The 16,484-nt window shown below is 39.1% G+C and overlaps 2 protein-coding genes across 3 annotated transcripts in view; one reads left to right on the top strand and one right to left on the bottom strand.

Moving 5' to 3' along the window:
• The window catches only part of LOC132399251 (A-kinase anchor protein inhibitor 1-like), a 36,121-nt gene extending 24,620 nt beyond the window's left edge, over positions 1-11,501 (bottom strand). Inside the window, exons 1-3 of one of the 2 annotated variants that reach the window (XM_059979467.1) lie at positions 11,463-11,501; positions 4,063-4,171; positions 2,452-2,707 (exon numbers count right to left, since the gene is read on the bottom strand). The gene's annotated coding sequence lies outside the window, so the exon portion shown is untranslated. Of the gene's footprint in view, positions 1-2,451; positions 2,708-4,062; positions 4,172-10,538; positions 10,666-11,462 lie in introns of those variants that run through there. The other variant, XM_059979459.1, reaches the window with a different exon arrangement.
• Positions 11,502-11,907: 406 nt separating this feature from the next.
• On the top strand, positions 11,908-14,824 carry LOC132399259 (fatty acid-binding protein, liver-like). Its single transcript, XM_059979479.1, has 4 exons — positions 11,908-12,064; positions 12,486-12,658; positions 13,718-13,819; positions 14,034-14,824. The coding sequence occupies exons 1-4, from the start codon at positions 11,992-11,994 to the stop codon at positions 14,088-14,090; spliced, it is 405 nt and encodes a 134-aa protein (XP_059835462.1). The 5' UTR covers positions 11,908-11,991; the 3' UTR covers positions 14,091-14,824.
• Positions 14,825-16,484: the final 1,660 nt, after the last annotated feature.

Below are 16,484 nucleotides of genomic sequence, written 5' to 3'. Positions count from 1 at the left end.
AGGACATTTTAAGTTTTCTAGTACTTTTTAAGTACATGATTTAACTTCTCAAAGTAACCGTCATAAATAGCTGAAGTTAATAGAACCATGTGGAGTTAAGCTGTAGAAGTCCACTGAGAAACAGCTATTCAAATCTGTGGCAGATCCGTCCTAGTGCAATCTCTCTGATACCACTGATGTTGGTATGAGAATGTTGATGTTGTGTGCTTGGATTTTCAGAAGGCCTTTGACAAGGTGCCACACGAGGCTACTTAACATAGTATTACAGGAAAGATTCTAGCACGGATAAAGTGTAATAACGAGGAAATCTGCACATGCTGGAAATTCAAGCAACACACACAAAATACTGGAAAGTCTGGCTGATTGGCAGGAGACAAAGAATAGAGGAAAAGGGAGCCTTTTCAGGTTGTCTACCGGTGACTAATGGTGTTCCACAGGGGTCTGTGTTGTGATTGATTATTTTTACGCTATATATGTCAATGATTTGGATGATGGAATTAATGGGTTTATCGCAAAGTTTGCAGACAGTACAAAGACAGATGGAGGGGCAGGTAGTTCTGAGGAAATAAGGAGGCCACAGAATGACTTAGACAGATTAGGAGAATGGGCAAAAAGGTGGCTGATGGGACACCGTGTCAGGAAGAATTTGGTCATGAACTTTGGTAGAAGTATTGAAAGGGTTGGCTATTTTCTAGATGGAGAGGAAATACAAAAATCTGAGGCAGAAAAGGATTTGGGAGTCCTTGTGCAGGTTTTCCTGAAGGTTAAGCTGTAGGTTGAGTCAGTGGTGAGAAAGGCAAATGCAATGTTAACATTCATTTCAAGAGGACTAGAATATAAAAGCAAGGATGTAATGTTGAGACTTTATAAAGCACAGTTCAGGCCTCACTTGGAGTATTCAGATCAGTTTTGGGCCTGTTATCTAAGAAAGGATGTGCTGAAACTGGAGAGGGTTCAAAGGAGGTTCACAAAAATGATTCCAGGATTAAAAGGATTGACATATGAAGAGGATTTAATGGCTCTGGGCCAGTATTCATTGGAGTTCATAAAAATAAGGGATGACCTCATTGAAACTTCACAAATGGTGAAAGGCCATGACGGACTGAATGTGGAAAGGATGGTGAGAGAGTCTAAGACCAGTAGTCACTGCTTAAAAATAGGAGGGCATCCTTTCAGAACGGAGATGAGGAGGAATTTCTTTAGCCAGAGAGTGGTGAATCTGTGGAATTCTTTGCCACAGGCAATTGTGGAGGCCAAGTCTTTATGTATATTTAAGGTAGAGGTTGATAGATTCTTGATTGGTCAGGGCATGAAGGAACATTGGCGAAAATGGATCAGCAATAACAAAATAGTGGAGCAGACTTGATGGGCCAAATTCTGCTCCTTTATCTTATTTTCTTATGTATGACTTTACTTACAGGCCGCCCCCAGCACACCCTCAGGTATGTTGGTTGTTAATGCAAATACATATTTCACTGTATGTTTTGATGCACTGTATGTGTGACAGATGAACTTGAATCTTTATTTCATCAGCAAAATAGCCAGCCCTTGATTTTACTCAATGTTCCTTTTATCTATTTGATAAGATGCCATGCATCAGAACTCAAGACAATGGCATCCTGACTTTATGTGGTCCAATTAAGAAAGCCCCATTCTCTGTATATTTGCCAATGCATTTACGGGCTTTGGAAAGAGCAAAGGAGGAAATAAGCTTTTTGCAGCTTTAACCATTCCACTGTAGTTCACATTTTATATATTAAGAAGGGCTTTTAAATAATTTTCTATCTTCAGATCATTTTCATTTCTTAAATTATTAATACTTCAAATTGATTGTTAATGTCTTGCTATAAAAGATGAGGATTGGGATTTTCTAATTGCTTTATTGTCTTCTCAAACAAAGGAAAATTAATAAAAACTGATCTAATTAGATTAACTATAACAGAGATAATATTAGCAATGCTAGCATAAGGATTGCCTTGATGAACTAGATTAAGGAAGGGAATAAATTTGAAATTAAATTGTTCAAAAGTTTCAATTTAACATCAGAGAATGTATATGGTATGCAACCTGAAATTTTTACTCTTCACAGATATCCATGAAATTTAAAAAAAACACCAAAGAATGAATGACAGAAACATCAGAACACCAAAGCCCTCCTCCCCATTCGCACGCACAAGCAGGAGAAGGATCAACCCTTGCCCCACTTGTGCCAGCAAAAGCACTGAACTCTCTCACCCTACCATGCAAGCAATAGCAAAAGCCCCCAAAAACCACGGTCCATAACCCAACACTTCAGTATCTCAGACAGGCTCTCTCTCACTTGTGAGGGAGAGAGAGAGATTGCTCCTGCAATTATGAGACCTGAGACCAGCAACTCGCTGCTAAGATGTTTTAATCTTCAGCGTCTCCTCTCCAAGCCCCCGAATCGAGGACTGACAGACTCTCACTCACCATCAAAAAGAGAGAGAAAGGGCCTCCTTCTGACAGCAGCATACACTGCCTGCTCTCTCGATGTGTCAGTCTCACACAAAGCTTCAACTAAGGAACCAGGCCGGCTGCAGGGCTGCACCCCAAAGGCATCTCTACCAAGTCGGTCCTGGAGATATCGAAACACCAGGCCACACGCCACACTGAGAACCCGCTGCTAGTGCAGAACGTGGTTTGAGCTGCAGTTGTAGATCATGGACTCCAACAGGACCCCAGCCATCTTGAAAAGAAAAGAAAGATATGAAAAAAAAAGAATAAGCTGTTATGCGGATGAACTGGAAGAAGGCACCTAGGTCTACAAAAGCCCCTAGTGAATTACATCTATTATTATGTTCCTAGTGCCTTATTTGAATCAAATTCCCATGTAACCTGGATAGTGATTCATTGAAATCCATTACAATATCTGACTGGATTTTTGACTGAATTTCATCCAGATTGCTAGCTAGAAACAAGCAGAAGCTGATTAAGTCAAACAATTAGTTACACCAGTTAATGCAATATCTACCTTCAATCATTAGATTACCAACTAGTTGGTAAGATGCCCAATCATAAACTAAATAGGCATTAAAGTACTTGTTTTTGCTTTCACCCTTTTAAATTTAAAACTTTTAAACAAACACTGAGTCATCTGCTTAAATATTTCCCAGCTTCTCTTGAAATGGTTACTGGCATGGCAATTCTTCCTCCCTTCTAGCAGTGGTTTGGGCGTTCATGAAAACAAATTTGATTTAGTTATTATCAATATCCACCACAATTCCAGTAAAGTTACACTATTGCTCTTCAGGCAGAGCTGCACACGGAATCCCGAACACTTTCAGTAAAGTTACTCCGAGGAATCATGTGGACTTTAGCAAAGTTACACCTTTTCCAACAAAGCCAGATTATTATTGTCAGGGATTCCAAGATTTCAATGCATTTCCAGAAATAATATGAAGACACAAGAGACTCCAGCTGCCAAAGTGTGTTGCTCCAGAAAAATTATGATATGGAAATGGAAGAAACTCAAGAAAATTATCGGCTATTTTTTCTGGATTAAAAGTTGGTCCCAATTATTTAACGTAGAACATATTATATAAAGATTTTGTAGGTTTCTTCCTGTCACTGACAGGAAAAAATGGATACAGTATATTAAATTAATTTGAGGCTTAGTCTGTGATTACTTATGTTTAAGAAGTTAATAGTGTATTTATAATAGGAGCACTAATACAAATGAATTTCCAGCACAATGATATTTCAGTCAAAGTATAAATATGGAATCTGGGGCCTTCACTCCGGATTTACACCACACATCCTAAGCATCAGTACAAAGTGAAATTATTGTTCAACAGTGATACTTAAACAGAATTTATCATGGAGAAATAGGTTATCCAGCTTATCAGTCTTTCTTCAATAACTTAATTGAGATCTGGGCAGAAAATTATAATACTAAATAGTTATCCTTTAAGTTAATAATATCACACCAAATGCCTATGGAAAAATGCTACCATTATATAGTTCTATTAAAATTAGATTCAAGTAAATACGTGAAGATAAAGCAATAATTTCATAATATTGATGCCAATATCCACCACCTACCAGAGTACAGATGTCTTGACCCTAGGATGACAGGCACAAAAGAAGGCAGTACTTCCAACCAGCCATATTTGGTTTACGTGTAGTCTTAGCTTCCATCTTATGAGGATTGCTAGAGGGAATTAACAAGCTTTGTAAAATCAGTCGCCTGAATGAGAAGGCCAAAGATATAGAACAGCTCCTCGTGATCAGCTTCCAAACCTTAAGAACAGGACATATTGAAGATCCAGTGTGAAATTGAATTTCACTTTTCTGGCAGGCTGCCTATAGCTTAATGGCCTAATTTAAATAAATCCCTGATTCAATTTCAGCCAGGCCTTAGGTCTAAAGCACAGGGACGATTCACTACCTCTTGTCTAAATTCACTAGAATTGACCCAATTAACTAATGTCTTTGAATAACAATAATCAAGAGATTTCTATTGTCCCAAAAGGCATTTCTATTAAATTAAATTATTATTTTCAAATAAGTTCTTGCTTATATATTTGCACCTTCCTTTACTTTAACTTATAATAAAGAGAAGTAAATATATAATGTAAATTGAAATTTTGGGTGGAGAAACAGCAGATGGATTTTAATTCAAACAGTGTGAGGTTTTGCGTTTTACATTTTGGGAGGCTAAGTGTAAGATGAAGGAATACTGTAAATCCCAGGACTCTTAGGAACATTGATGTGCAATCAATTAGATCTTGAGGTTCAAGGCCATAACTCCCTGAAGGCAGATAGGATGGAAAGCTTAATCTGAGCAAGTGTGAGGTGTTGCTCTTTGGGAGATCAAATGTAAAGGGAAGATACACAGTTAATAGCAAGACTCGAGAAGTAGTAACATACAGACGGATCTTGTGTCCAAGTCCATAATGCCCTGAAATCGATGCACAAGTCAGGGCACCATGGTATCAGTTAACGTGCACTATTACTGTTCAGGCTGTTGGAGTTCGGAGGTCAAATCCAATACTGTCTGTAAGAAGTTGCTTGAATGTCCTCCTCGTCAATGCATGTGTTTCCTCTGGGTGTTCCTGTTTCCTTCTACATCCCAAAGACGTAAAGGTTTACCCTGGCCTGTGTGCTGTCTTTGTACTAACAGCTAGGATGCAACCTCCATGGTCAATGGTGGGCCTCCTTTTTTACCAATTGGTAGGTTAATTGGTCATTGCAATTTGTCCTGTGATTAGACTAGGGTTAAATAGGTGGGTTGCTGGGTGGTGTGGCTCATTGGGCCAGAATGGCCTGTTCCTCCCTGTATCTCTAAATAAACAAATGAGTCAATAGGGTGGTAATGAAGGCACATGGCATACTTGTTTTTATTTGTCACATCATTGAGTTCAAAGGTCAGGAGGTTATTAACAGCTTTATGAAACCTTGGTTAGGCTACATTTGGAGCCTTGCTTTCAACTCTGGCAGCTTTGGAGAAGGTGCAGAAAAAGATTGCCAGGATTCTGCCTGGATTAGAGGGCAAAGACTACAAAAACTGATTGAACAAACAGATTGTTTTCTCTGGAGTGGTGGAGGCTGGGGGAACCTTATAAAAGTTTATAAGAATCTGAGAGGCGTAGATAGGGTAGACAGCCGAAATCTTTTTTCCAGGCAGAAGAGATCAGTTTAGTTAGACTTTTAATTATTAGTTTAATTAGTTCAGTATCACATGGACAGAAGGGTCTGTTACTCTGCAGTCCTGTTCTATGTTCTATCTATATCCCAAAAAAGGCATATGGCATGCTTCACCTGATTGGTCAAGACATTGAGAATAAAACCCAGGAAGCCACGTTGCAGCTGTGCAAGACTTAAGTAAGGCCACATTCAGAGATTAAGTGCATTATTGGCTGAGACAACAGAGAGCAGATGTGGAAGCCTTGGAGGAGAGGCTCATTGGTATGTTGCCAGGATTGGAGTGCATTAGCTATATGGAGAGGTTATACAAACTTAAGACTATTTCCACTGAAGTAACAGAGTCCGAGAGGCAACTGGCTCAAAGTATATAAAATTATGAGAGGCGTTAAACAGAGTAGATTGTCAGAAGTTTTTGTCAGGGTGGAAATATCAATCACTAGAATGCAAAGGTTTAAGGCGAAAGGGGGTAAGTTTAAAGGAGGTTTTTTTTGCAGAGGGAGAGACAAGTACACAGAACACGCTGCCGAGGGAGGTGGTAGAAGCAGATCTGAGAGCAATGCTTAAGAGGCACTTAGACAAGCACACGTACAGGCAGAGAACAGAGAGATACAGACTATGTGCAGGCAGATGTGCTTAGAACAATTTGGCATCACGGTTTGGTACTGACGTGGTGGGCTAAGGTCCTGTTCCTACTCTTTTCTTTGTTTTTATGTAAATGTTTTCTAAAACTTGTTTCATTTGGATATTACTGCAGCTGTTCATCACCATGCTAATTTTCTCCAGCTGGAAGAGCGTATCTCTTGCTGTTCTACATACACTGTGTATTTATAATTGTATCAGCTGTGGCAAAATTGCAGAAAATGTCCAATGCATTTTCAATTAAACTTGAAAAATGTGCATATGAACAGAAAATATCATTCCTTAAATGGATGATCACATGATTAATATTTCCTCTTAATACCAGAGGTGTGATTTTTTTACATATTTATGTTCCTTAGATAAATAAAAGTTTGGAAAAAATACAAACATTTGGTTGGGTAGCCCTCCAGTGCAGGTTTTGATGCCCTAAAACCTAAGAGGTTGACAGTCAGAATTGGAATTGGAATCGATTCATTATTGTCACGTGCACCAAGATTCTGTGAAAAGTTTGGCTTGCCTACCATCCAGACAGGTCAAATTATTGCACACTGCATTGAGGTACAACAAGATCAAAAAAATAACAGAACGCATAATAAAGGATGACACAGTAGTAGTAAGTGTAATGTTATTGCAATATCAGTGACAATGATACATAGTTTAAGGACAGTTTCTGTCTTACTGTTATAGGCCTCTTGGATAGATTTCTAATAAGATAAAGTTGAGCTCCTAATCTTAATCAACCACACCATGGCCCATTGCACCTTATTTGCCTACCTGCATTACACTTTCCCTGTACCTGTAATACTATATTCTGCACTTGCTATTATTTTCATTTTGTACTACATCAACATAGTTTATGTTTGGAATGAACTGTGCGGATGGCATGCAAACAAAAATTTTTCACTCTCTTTTGGTACATGTGACAACAATAATAAACCAACTGCCGAGATAAGGAAGGAAGGGAATTGGTTTACATCAGCTGACAAAGTAGGGACATAGTCAGGCAGAGTTATGGCGGTAGAAGTACATTCTATTGTGGAGCAAGAAAATAATTCTCACTGTTTGTTTTCAGATCATGTACTTATTTCATTAACTGATCTTTCCCTCCAAGAAGAAGAGAGGGGCTAATCCACTTCATCTATGCAATCTACACACACTTTCCCTGCTTCTATCCATATTTGGATAATGCAAGCTTAGGAAGCCCATGCTCAATTCCCTGTGACATAATCATTCCGATATAATCACCTTGTTCTTCTGGAGCACTCTCTACCGGTCTCACAGTTGAAGTGTCCCTTTGTTCATTAATGCCTTGGATTCAACAATGATGATATTAGGACCAGGCCTTGTTATCTCCGATTGCCATGTTCCTCAGAGGGCTTTCTGCTCCCTCTTATCCCATGCTCTGCTGCATTGATCGGAGTAGAATTCTGCCTTACATTATGCTTTCTAAAATAATCTGTTCAGTAATCTTCAAGCAGTGTCCTGTTGTTCTGACAAAGACACAGATACATGATCTAATATCCAATTCAGATTCAATATAATATCAAGCTTGCCAATAGGCTGATTAAATTTGAGAAAGCCATCGAGAACAGGGTAGGATTCAGTGGTTAGGAAATGGTGTATGTGTTGAGGACTGCAGTTAATATTTGATTTTGTACACAAATCTGATACGTTATATCAATTTTAATCTGTTGCTTTTTGGTTGCTGTTCCTTATGTGGAGTAAGAAAAGATTTGTTCATTAGCCTATGTTCTGACTAAAACTGAGCCACACGAAATATACACATCTTTATTCACATGGTAGATCTCCGGAAGGGAGAGAGTCCAGGAGGATCTCATTCTCCTGATACAATATTCTATAATTCTTCAAAACAAGGATAATAATAAATAATTAACTACAGTTTTAGTTGACCTAAGTTTGATCTTTGTATTGGCCCCAGGACCTACAGTTAATGGGATCCCAAACTCCAGGCCTCAAGTTGTGGACTCACTGACTCGTACTTAGGGTATCATAGAAAACCTACAGCACAATACAGGCCCTTTGGCCCACAAAGTTGTGCTGAACATGTCCCTACCTTAGAAATTACTAGGCTTACCTATAGCCCTCTATTTTTGTAAGCTCCATGTACCTATCCAAAAATCTCTTAAAAGACCCTATCGTATCCACCTCCACCACCATTGCTGGCAGCCCATTCCACGGACTCACCACTCTCTGAGTAAAAAATTTACCCCTGACATCTCCTCTGTACCTACTCCCCAGCACCTTAAACCTGTGTCCTCTTGTGGCAACCATTTCAGCCCTGGGAAAAAGCCTCTGACTATCCACACGATCAATGCATCTCATCATCTTAAGCACGTCTATCAGGTCACGTTGCATCCTCCGTCGCTCTAAGGAGAAAAGGCCGAGTTCACTCAACCTGTTTTCATAAGGCATGCTCCCCAATCCAGGCAACATCCTTGTAAATCTCCTCTACACCCTTTCTATGGCTTCCACATCCTTCCTGTGGTGAGGTGATCAGAACTGAGCACAGTACTCCATGTGGGGTCTGACCAGAGTCCTATTTCCTGCATGGATCTCCAATCCCCCTGTTCCCATGGGAGACTCACTAACTTGGAGAGGAGAGTGTTGAGGGAACATCAGTTCTTGTCCTCGCTTGTCTTTGTCCACAGTGCTTACTGGCCTGGCATCTGTCTAAGGATGTTCAGAGGCTAAAGCTGTGCCTAGTCAGCAGAAGGAGATATTTTCATGATAATACACGTTGACTTTCCTGTGTTGTATTGGTTGCATACTCTGAGTTCCTAGATCGCTGATCAATATTCAGTTACCGAAGTGATAGCATTGTGATAATTCTGACTTGACAAGGCTGTCACCCTTCAATCCTTGCACAGACCACGGCAGATGTGGACACTTGATCATATATTGAAAATAAAATCTTTTCTAGCATGATCGAAGTTTTAACAACAAATTGCCTATTATCCACGACTATGACAGTATATCTGCAGAGTACTCTCCAACTATAGACTTAAATATCAAAATGTACAATTATACTTACTCTTCTACAGCTATAGTATATCAGCCATCTGAAAGCAGAAATGTATCTGTTGCTATGGTAAAAGCTGGAAATGTAACTAAATTGCCTGTGCTATTGACCAATGGCTTTGTATATGTCCTCCAGGGAGTGCACTTGCACAGCAGATAAGGAGATCTTTTATTCCATTATCTGTTCAGTCAGCAGAAATGTTACACTGTTAAAAACAAACTGCATTTCCTTCACAAATATTTATACTCAATTCAGTTATGGAACAAGTTATTCCTCCAAATAAGTTAGTTTATGGACAGTGATAAATACTTTTCAACCTTTACCCTTTAGAACTATTGTAAATGAATGTTTATTATTAAACTTTACATTAATGATGGATGGATACTAGCTTAATTTTCCATAGCATTGAATAAGTTGGTTGAAGAATATGTCAGTCCCTCACTCATCCATAATACGTTTGTCAAACAAGTGAATATGTTAATCAGGGACATAACACTTGTTTCAGGACTGGCTGCCAAATTCATCGAAAGTGCTTTGTTCAGTGTTTTTTTCAGTGGTACCATGGTCATGGTAGCTTTAAATATATTCTACAAAGTGGTCAACATACCATGTTCTGATAAGCATCTTTGCATGGGCTATTGGAGATGCCCCACAGTAAAGCAAAGTTTAAATTGTTTACTTGCATTATACAGCATGGTGCTGGAAGATGCGTTCCTCAGATCTCATGGTTAGACTGTTGCCATGCAGCAACTTTCCTGCTCATGCAGTACAGTGGCTGCAAGAGTGTCTGATTGATGTTGACTCCAGACAAGATTCACCTTGGGTGTGCACAGCTTACTAACCAAGTCTCAGCTTGCCACTTCCTGGGCCTTTGTTTTAACACACGCAGTAAATTCGGTGCCATAAATCATTATGAAACTTAATTATTTTTCACTGCAGGAATGAGAATTAAACTCTCTGTTGTTCAAAAGTAGTTCATCAAAACAGAACTTTTCTAAAGGTCACGAATATATAAGAATGTTTAACTTAATGAATTAAGTTGCATCCACAGAACAAGACGTTAAAAAGCTTTAGGTCGCTAATAGGTTAACTTAAAATGTTAACTTTGTTTCTCTCTTAATAGATTGAGCACATCTGTATGGAGCAATGTCGATGGCACAAGAAGACAGCATCCATCATCGAGGACCCTCACCCGCCAGGCCATGCTCTCTCTTCGCTGCGGCTGTCAGGAAGAAAGTTCAAGAGCCTCAGGATCCGTGCACCAGATTCAGCAACAATTCATATCCCAGAGGGGATAGCTTCATTCTCGTATCTCTGAGCTGTTCCCACAACCTACGGACTCACTTTCAAGGACACTTCATCTCGTGTTCTCAAAATGATTGATATTTATTAATATACTTTTTGCAGTTTGTTGTCTTTTGTACATCGTTAGTCCGTCCTGTGGGGGGCGGTCTTTCATTGATCTGATTGTGCTTCTTGTGTTCACTGTGAATGCCCCCCAAAATGAATCTCAGAGTTATATGTGGTGACATATATTTACTTTGATAATAAATTGACTTTTAACTTTGGGACACTGCTTACTCTGCTGTATTTATGGAGTTAAATGTTTCAGGTGGATGATTCTAGAAAGGTCAACTTTTGTGTGAAGTCTAACCTCCAAATGATTTCCATAATTTTTCTACGAGATTTCCAGCATCCGTAGAATTTTGTTTTTGAAACATTAAATTCAACGAAAAAACTCTTCCACAGATTCCCCACTTCCCATATTCTCCCTATCAAAGTAAAAGTCGCAAGACCTGCCTGAAATCAGAAAGTAGGCAAATCCTCTATTAGTTGCACCATCTTTTTTACCGTTTGTTTCTAAATGATGTCATAATAATCTTTTAGCAGACTGAACTGCTAGAAATGAAAGGTGGGATAATTCAATTCAAAGTGGTTTATTCGCGGCACATGCGCAGCTTTCACAAAAAAAGCATAAGTTAAGCATAAATTTACACTATTAATTAGACATTTAAGAAAAGGGTTTTTTAAAAAAATAATTATTGCATTGGATACTGATATAAAGAGTGATTGCAGGATCAGACAAATAAAGTTCAAAACAATATAAATATATAACCTTTACTACTTCCACACACATTAACCACATTGTTTTGCCTGCAACCGAATGTGGCATGAACTCGCAGTTTCTCTTCATCGGCGCTGAATAGCGAGTGCAGCCTTGGGAATGTATATATAAAAAAAAGCTCATTTGAGAATTTTGTTCTCGGTTTCCTCAGTTAGTGCTGTGCAGAATGAGAGCGTACTTTCTCCATCCCTGAAGCTATTCCACTTACTGATCCATGTTCTGGAAAGGTCACTTTAAGCACAGATGCCACTACCCGATCGGTATGCAGTCATATTCCAGATTTTCTTTAGACTCTATTTGTCTGCGCATATTGATTAATTCTGAATTAATATTTGCATTTCCACTATTTGTTTTAGCTTGTCTGCCTCTTTATGCCTGACGTTCCCACTCAGGATTGGTTTGAGTGATTTTGCACGTGGTTCTGGGTTTAAAGGCGGCAGAACCACTTGCAGCGGCTGGAAAGTCATTTTACTGTGGGGTGGTGAAGGTCGGAAGGCAGCGGTGTAGCAGAGCAGCAGAAATGGTTGACGCATTTCTAGGAAAATGGATCTTAATCAAAACGGAAAAATTTGACGAGTACATGGCTGAACTAGGTGAGGATTCTGCTCCTCTTGTATGCATAATTTGTGCTCCCCTCCCCCATGTAATGTATGCAGCCGCTCTGCCCTTCCCCTTTTGTGGTTCAAGCGGAGCTTTTTTTTATTTAACTGCAGTAGGTCCTATAGATGACATTATAGTAGCGTATTATGAAATCCCACCATCTTGCTCGTCGTTTGTAATGCGGCAGGAATTGCATAAAGACTTTGTTTAAAGCTGAAGGACCCGAATTCAAGTGTCTGAATCCATTTCGAAACCCCTCCTTGTAATTCACAGTAATTTGGATTCCAGAAACCCGGTTGACAGTTCATGGAAGTGGTAGTAGCATCAGTGCAAAATCGGTCCCCGTTCCATGTGGGAAAAGCAACGTGGCGCGTGTCAGTAACGTTTAAGAGTCGTATGCTGTTTGCCTTTCAGGAGTGGGTATGACCCTAAGGAGCTTGGCTAAAATGGCTAAACCCACGACTACAATTTCCAAGGACGGCGATACAATCACCATAGCAACCGACAGCACGATAAAAAGCACAAAGATTCATTTCAAATTCGGGGAGGAGTTTGATGAGACCACAGCTGACAATAGGAAAACCAAGGTGCATGAACAATTAACCTTGCTGAGCGTTGTAATTTGCCCATGGTATTACAGGAAAGATACTAACATGAATGGAACATTAGTAGGAGGCAAAGAGTGGGAACAAATGGGGCCTTTTCTGTTTGGCTGGCTGTGACTGGTGGTGTTAAGACCGCTTTTTACGGTCCTAACTTCTCAGTGATTTGGGCGAAGGAATAAGCTGGCTTTGTGGATGCGTTTGATACGAAATGAGGTGGAGCGGCAGGTGGTGTTGAGGAAGCAGGGAATCTGTAGGATTTAAAACGGATTAGGAGGATGGTTAATCGTGTGGCACATGGAATGTAGAGTAAGCAAGTGTACGGTCATACTCTTTAGTAGAAAGAGTAAAGCATAAACTATTCAAAAATCGGAGGTGCAAAGTGACTTGGGAGCCCTTATGCAGTATTCCCTGCAGGTTAACTTGTAGGTTGAGTCGGTGGGAAGGAACCTAAATGGAATGTTAGCATTCATTTGACGACTATAACATAAGAGTGGGACTTAATACTTTAAGCGTTATAAGACACTGATCAGACTGTACTTTGAGAATTGAGTAGTTTTGGGTCCCTTGCCTAAGAAAAACTGTGCTGGCATTCTTGTCCAGATGATCATGAGAATGATTGGGGAAATGAAGGGGTTAACATTTGGGGAGATTTGATGGCTCTGGATGTGCAGAGGAGGATGTTTACTTTAGTGGGTGGATCTAGGACAAGAGGGCGCAGCCTCAGTGGATGTTCTTCCCTTTTGGACCAGATGAGAAATTTCTTGAGCCAGAGGGTGATGAATCTGTGGAATTGTTTGCCAAAGATCCCATGAAGGCCAAATCATTGAGTATATTTAAAGTGGAGGTTGATGTTCTTGATAAGTTCTTCAGTCCTCCAGCATTTTGAGTTCTTGATTAGTCAGGGTGTCCCAAGGATTTGGAGAATGGGATTGAGAGAGATATGATGGAATGGTGGTGCGGACTCATTGGGCTGAATGGGTTAGTTCTTCTCCTGTAGCATGTCTTGTGGTCTAAATGTTCCTCTGTTTGCATCCCCAACAGACTACAGTGGTAATGGATAATGGCAAAATAGTCCAAACACAACGGTGGGATGGAAAAGAAACAACCCTGGTTAGAGAACTGATTGATGATAAACTAATATTGGTAAGGACTTCTCAGTGTTACCTAGTTCAGACTATTTGGTGTGAAAGTTTTTGTTGGTGGTGTTTGACCTTGTAAATATTTATTGTGAAAGTGAATGTCAGTAATCACATTAGTATGGTGAGTCAAACAATATATGCACTGAAAGTCATTTAGTCCTGTAGTGAATCACCATGTTCTATACATATAACTGATTCCTATGTCCTTTTTCAATCAGACTTGTACCATGGGAGATACAGTGTGCACGAGAACCTATCAGAAGCCAAATTGTTGATCTGGAACAAGGATTGGATTGGCTCTTTTTCAGTGATCCACACTTGCTGCTTTTCTACTGGAGTATCCCCTCAGTATTTTGTATAAACTAGGACTGTTCTTTTTCATGACATTTTTTGGTTATACTTTGTAGCCTTGAACTGTTTTTTTTTAAAAAGTAAACTTCATGGGTTATGCTAGGATTTTGTATGACTTTGAAATCAAATGTAATTGAGTGCATTCCTTGATATACTTTCATTATGGAAGCATTAAACATTTCTAATCTGAAATGGCATGATTAAATATGGTTCCATGACCTTTATGCTAATTAGATACTGTGATATTCTTCATAGAAAATAGCTAATTTTGGGTATAATCGTGATAACATGAAGGATTTTAATTCTAGGAAGAAAGAAATGTGTAATTTCTCAAGGCTATGCAAGGTGTTCCCAGATGCATATGATTAAACAAATTATTGCTCAATAGTGGGCAATTAAGATGTTAAGCATTACTTAGCCTATTACTTGTTCAATTGCCATGTATACTTACAAATACAAATTGTACATTGCTCGCTGTTACAGCATGTGCCTACCTGAAATTCTAATTTCTGAAGTTATGGCAACCCTTGCAATTTTTCAGTATTATGGAAGTTAATACACAATAGAGCCAATGTACAAAAAGAATGGTCCTGTGTACAAATGGTGGGGGGGAAAAAGCAAATTTGTGCAGCTTTAATAAAATTTATGAACAAAGCAAGATTAGTCTGATGTTCTTTAATAGTGCTGGCTTTAATATTCAATGCTTAGGACGGGAAACAAAACTATTTTAATAAAACATTAAAATTACTCTAGGTTATACTCAATTCTAAAGTGTAACACATGTTCCTATCAAACCAGTTTTAAAAGTTGATTTCAGTGTTACATCAAATGTCCTGTTGTGTAAAGTCTCTACAAGTTGCACTTGCTGTTTACAGCTTGGTTATGCCTGTAACCATGGTTTTTCCCTCTTGCTGAAAGATTGTTGCCTTTTGTGGAATAAGTGGCAATCTGCTAAAGCTATTTCTTTATTTGCATCTGAAGTTGAATATGGTGCAACACACAAAATGCTGGTGGAACACAGCAGGCCAGGCAGCATCTATAGGGAGGAGCACTATCGATGTTTTGGGCCGAGACCCTTCTCTCAGCCCGAAACGTCGACAGTGTTTCTCCTTGTAGATGCTGCCTGGCCTGCTGTGTTCCACCAGCATTTTGTGTGTGTGTCGTTTGAATTTCCAGCATCTGCAGATTTCCTTGTGTTTGCTCTTTGAATATGGTGCAACTTTTTTGAGGGAGTAGCTAATAGGAATATTTTCCTATATCTTCCTTTGTACAGGATTATATTCCACTCAATAGGAATTTTGTTTCATCTTTTGATAATTTTATTGGGCTTCATGGCACACTTGGAAATGTTGCCTTGAAGGGAGCCAATCTGCTGTGTGGAGTAGTCTTGGTGAAACTCAAATTGAGTATCGGGGGAGTGGTTTTTGAGTATCAATACTGAATGGTACTGTTAACAATACCTGCCATTAATAACATCTTTTATCACTAATTGAGTGGGCAGATTCATGCATTATTTATCCTGCATTTTTGCACAGGGAATGCCTAGACAGTTTTGCATGTTAAGTTGATGCTAGTGCTGTAACAGTACTAGTTCGGCTAGAAGTTTATTCTAGCGTGGAGTCTTGAGTACCATTAGTATTTTTATCTAGCTACTTTGCCTTTTTTGTTGTATCCTGAACTAGGTTATTTCCTTATGAATGTTTCAAATTTAAAGCAGGCTTCTGTGATGGGGAGGATCACCAGAGACAGCCAAGGTTTGCGAATCTTTAGTATTTGCACATTTGGCTTTACTGTTGTCAATGACAACGTACCATTTGCAACTGAATATGCAGGACTGTATTGGCAGGGTGATTTGATTTACTTCCCTGCCCCCTCAAAACGTGGTAAATTGACTGCATTAAGATAGTCAAATACTGATGGGGGTTTCTTGGTTGAGTGATAGGTTATATAGTCTCTGAGCCATCAGGTGGTATAAATATTTCCACAACTGTTCTAATTTTTGTTATTGATTTTGTTTTGTAAATGTAATTTTAAAATGTGCCCTTAACTGGTTTCTTCAGTTTGTGTAGTTTTGTGAGACTGAATTTTTCATGTTTTTGGAGCATTAATTTCAGTTTGTTGAAGGTATACAAGTGTAATCTTGCCTCTTAATTTCTATGTTCCTGTCCAGCTGTGGAAGTAGCATAAAACAACAGCTTAAACATATTATAAGCTTTGGTATGGAAATTGGTTTCAGGGACATAGAATAAATTATTTATGGATGTGTTTAAAACCTCTGGTAATCTCTGGTCTGTGCCTGTTCATTGGAGCATTTGGGG

The sequence above is a fragment of the Hypanus sabinus genome, chromosome 1 (assembly GCF_030144855.1).
Source record: "Hypanus sabinus isolate sHypSab1 chromosome 1, sHypSab1.hap1, whole genome shotgun sequence".
Lineage (NCBI taxonomy): Eukaryota > Metazoa > Chordata > Chondrichthyes > Myliobatiformes > Dasyatidae > Hypanus > Hypanus sabinus.
The sequence above is the reverse complement of the archived record's forward strand: the minus strand, read 5'-3'. Positions and strand labels throughout refer to the sequence as shown.

Coding starts and splice junctions, on each gene's coding strand:
- LOC132399259 (XM_059979479.1), top strand. CDS start 11,992: ATGGTTGACGCATTTCTAGGAAAATGGATCTTAATCAAAACGGAAAAA. Junction 12,659..13,717: donor CTGACAATAGGAAAACCAAG/GTGCATGAACAA, acceptor CATCCCCAACAG/ACTACAGTGGTAATGGATAA. Junction 13,820..14,033: donor TTGATGATAAACTAATATTG/GTAAGGACTTCT, acceptor TTTTTCAATCAG/ACTTGTACCATGGGAGATAC.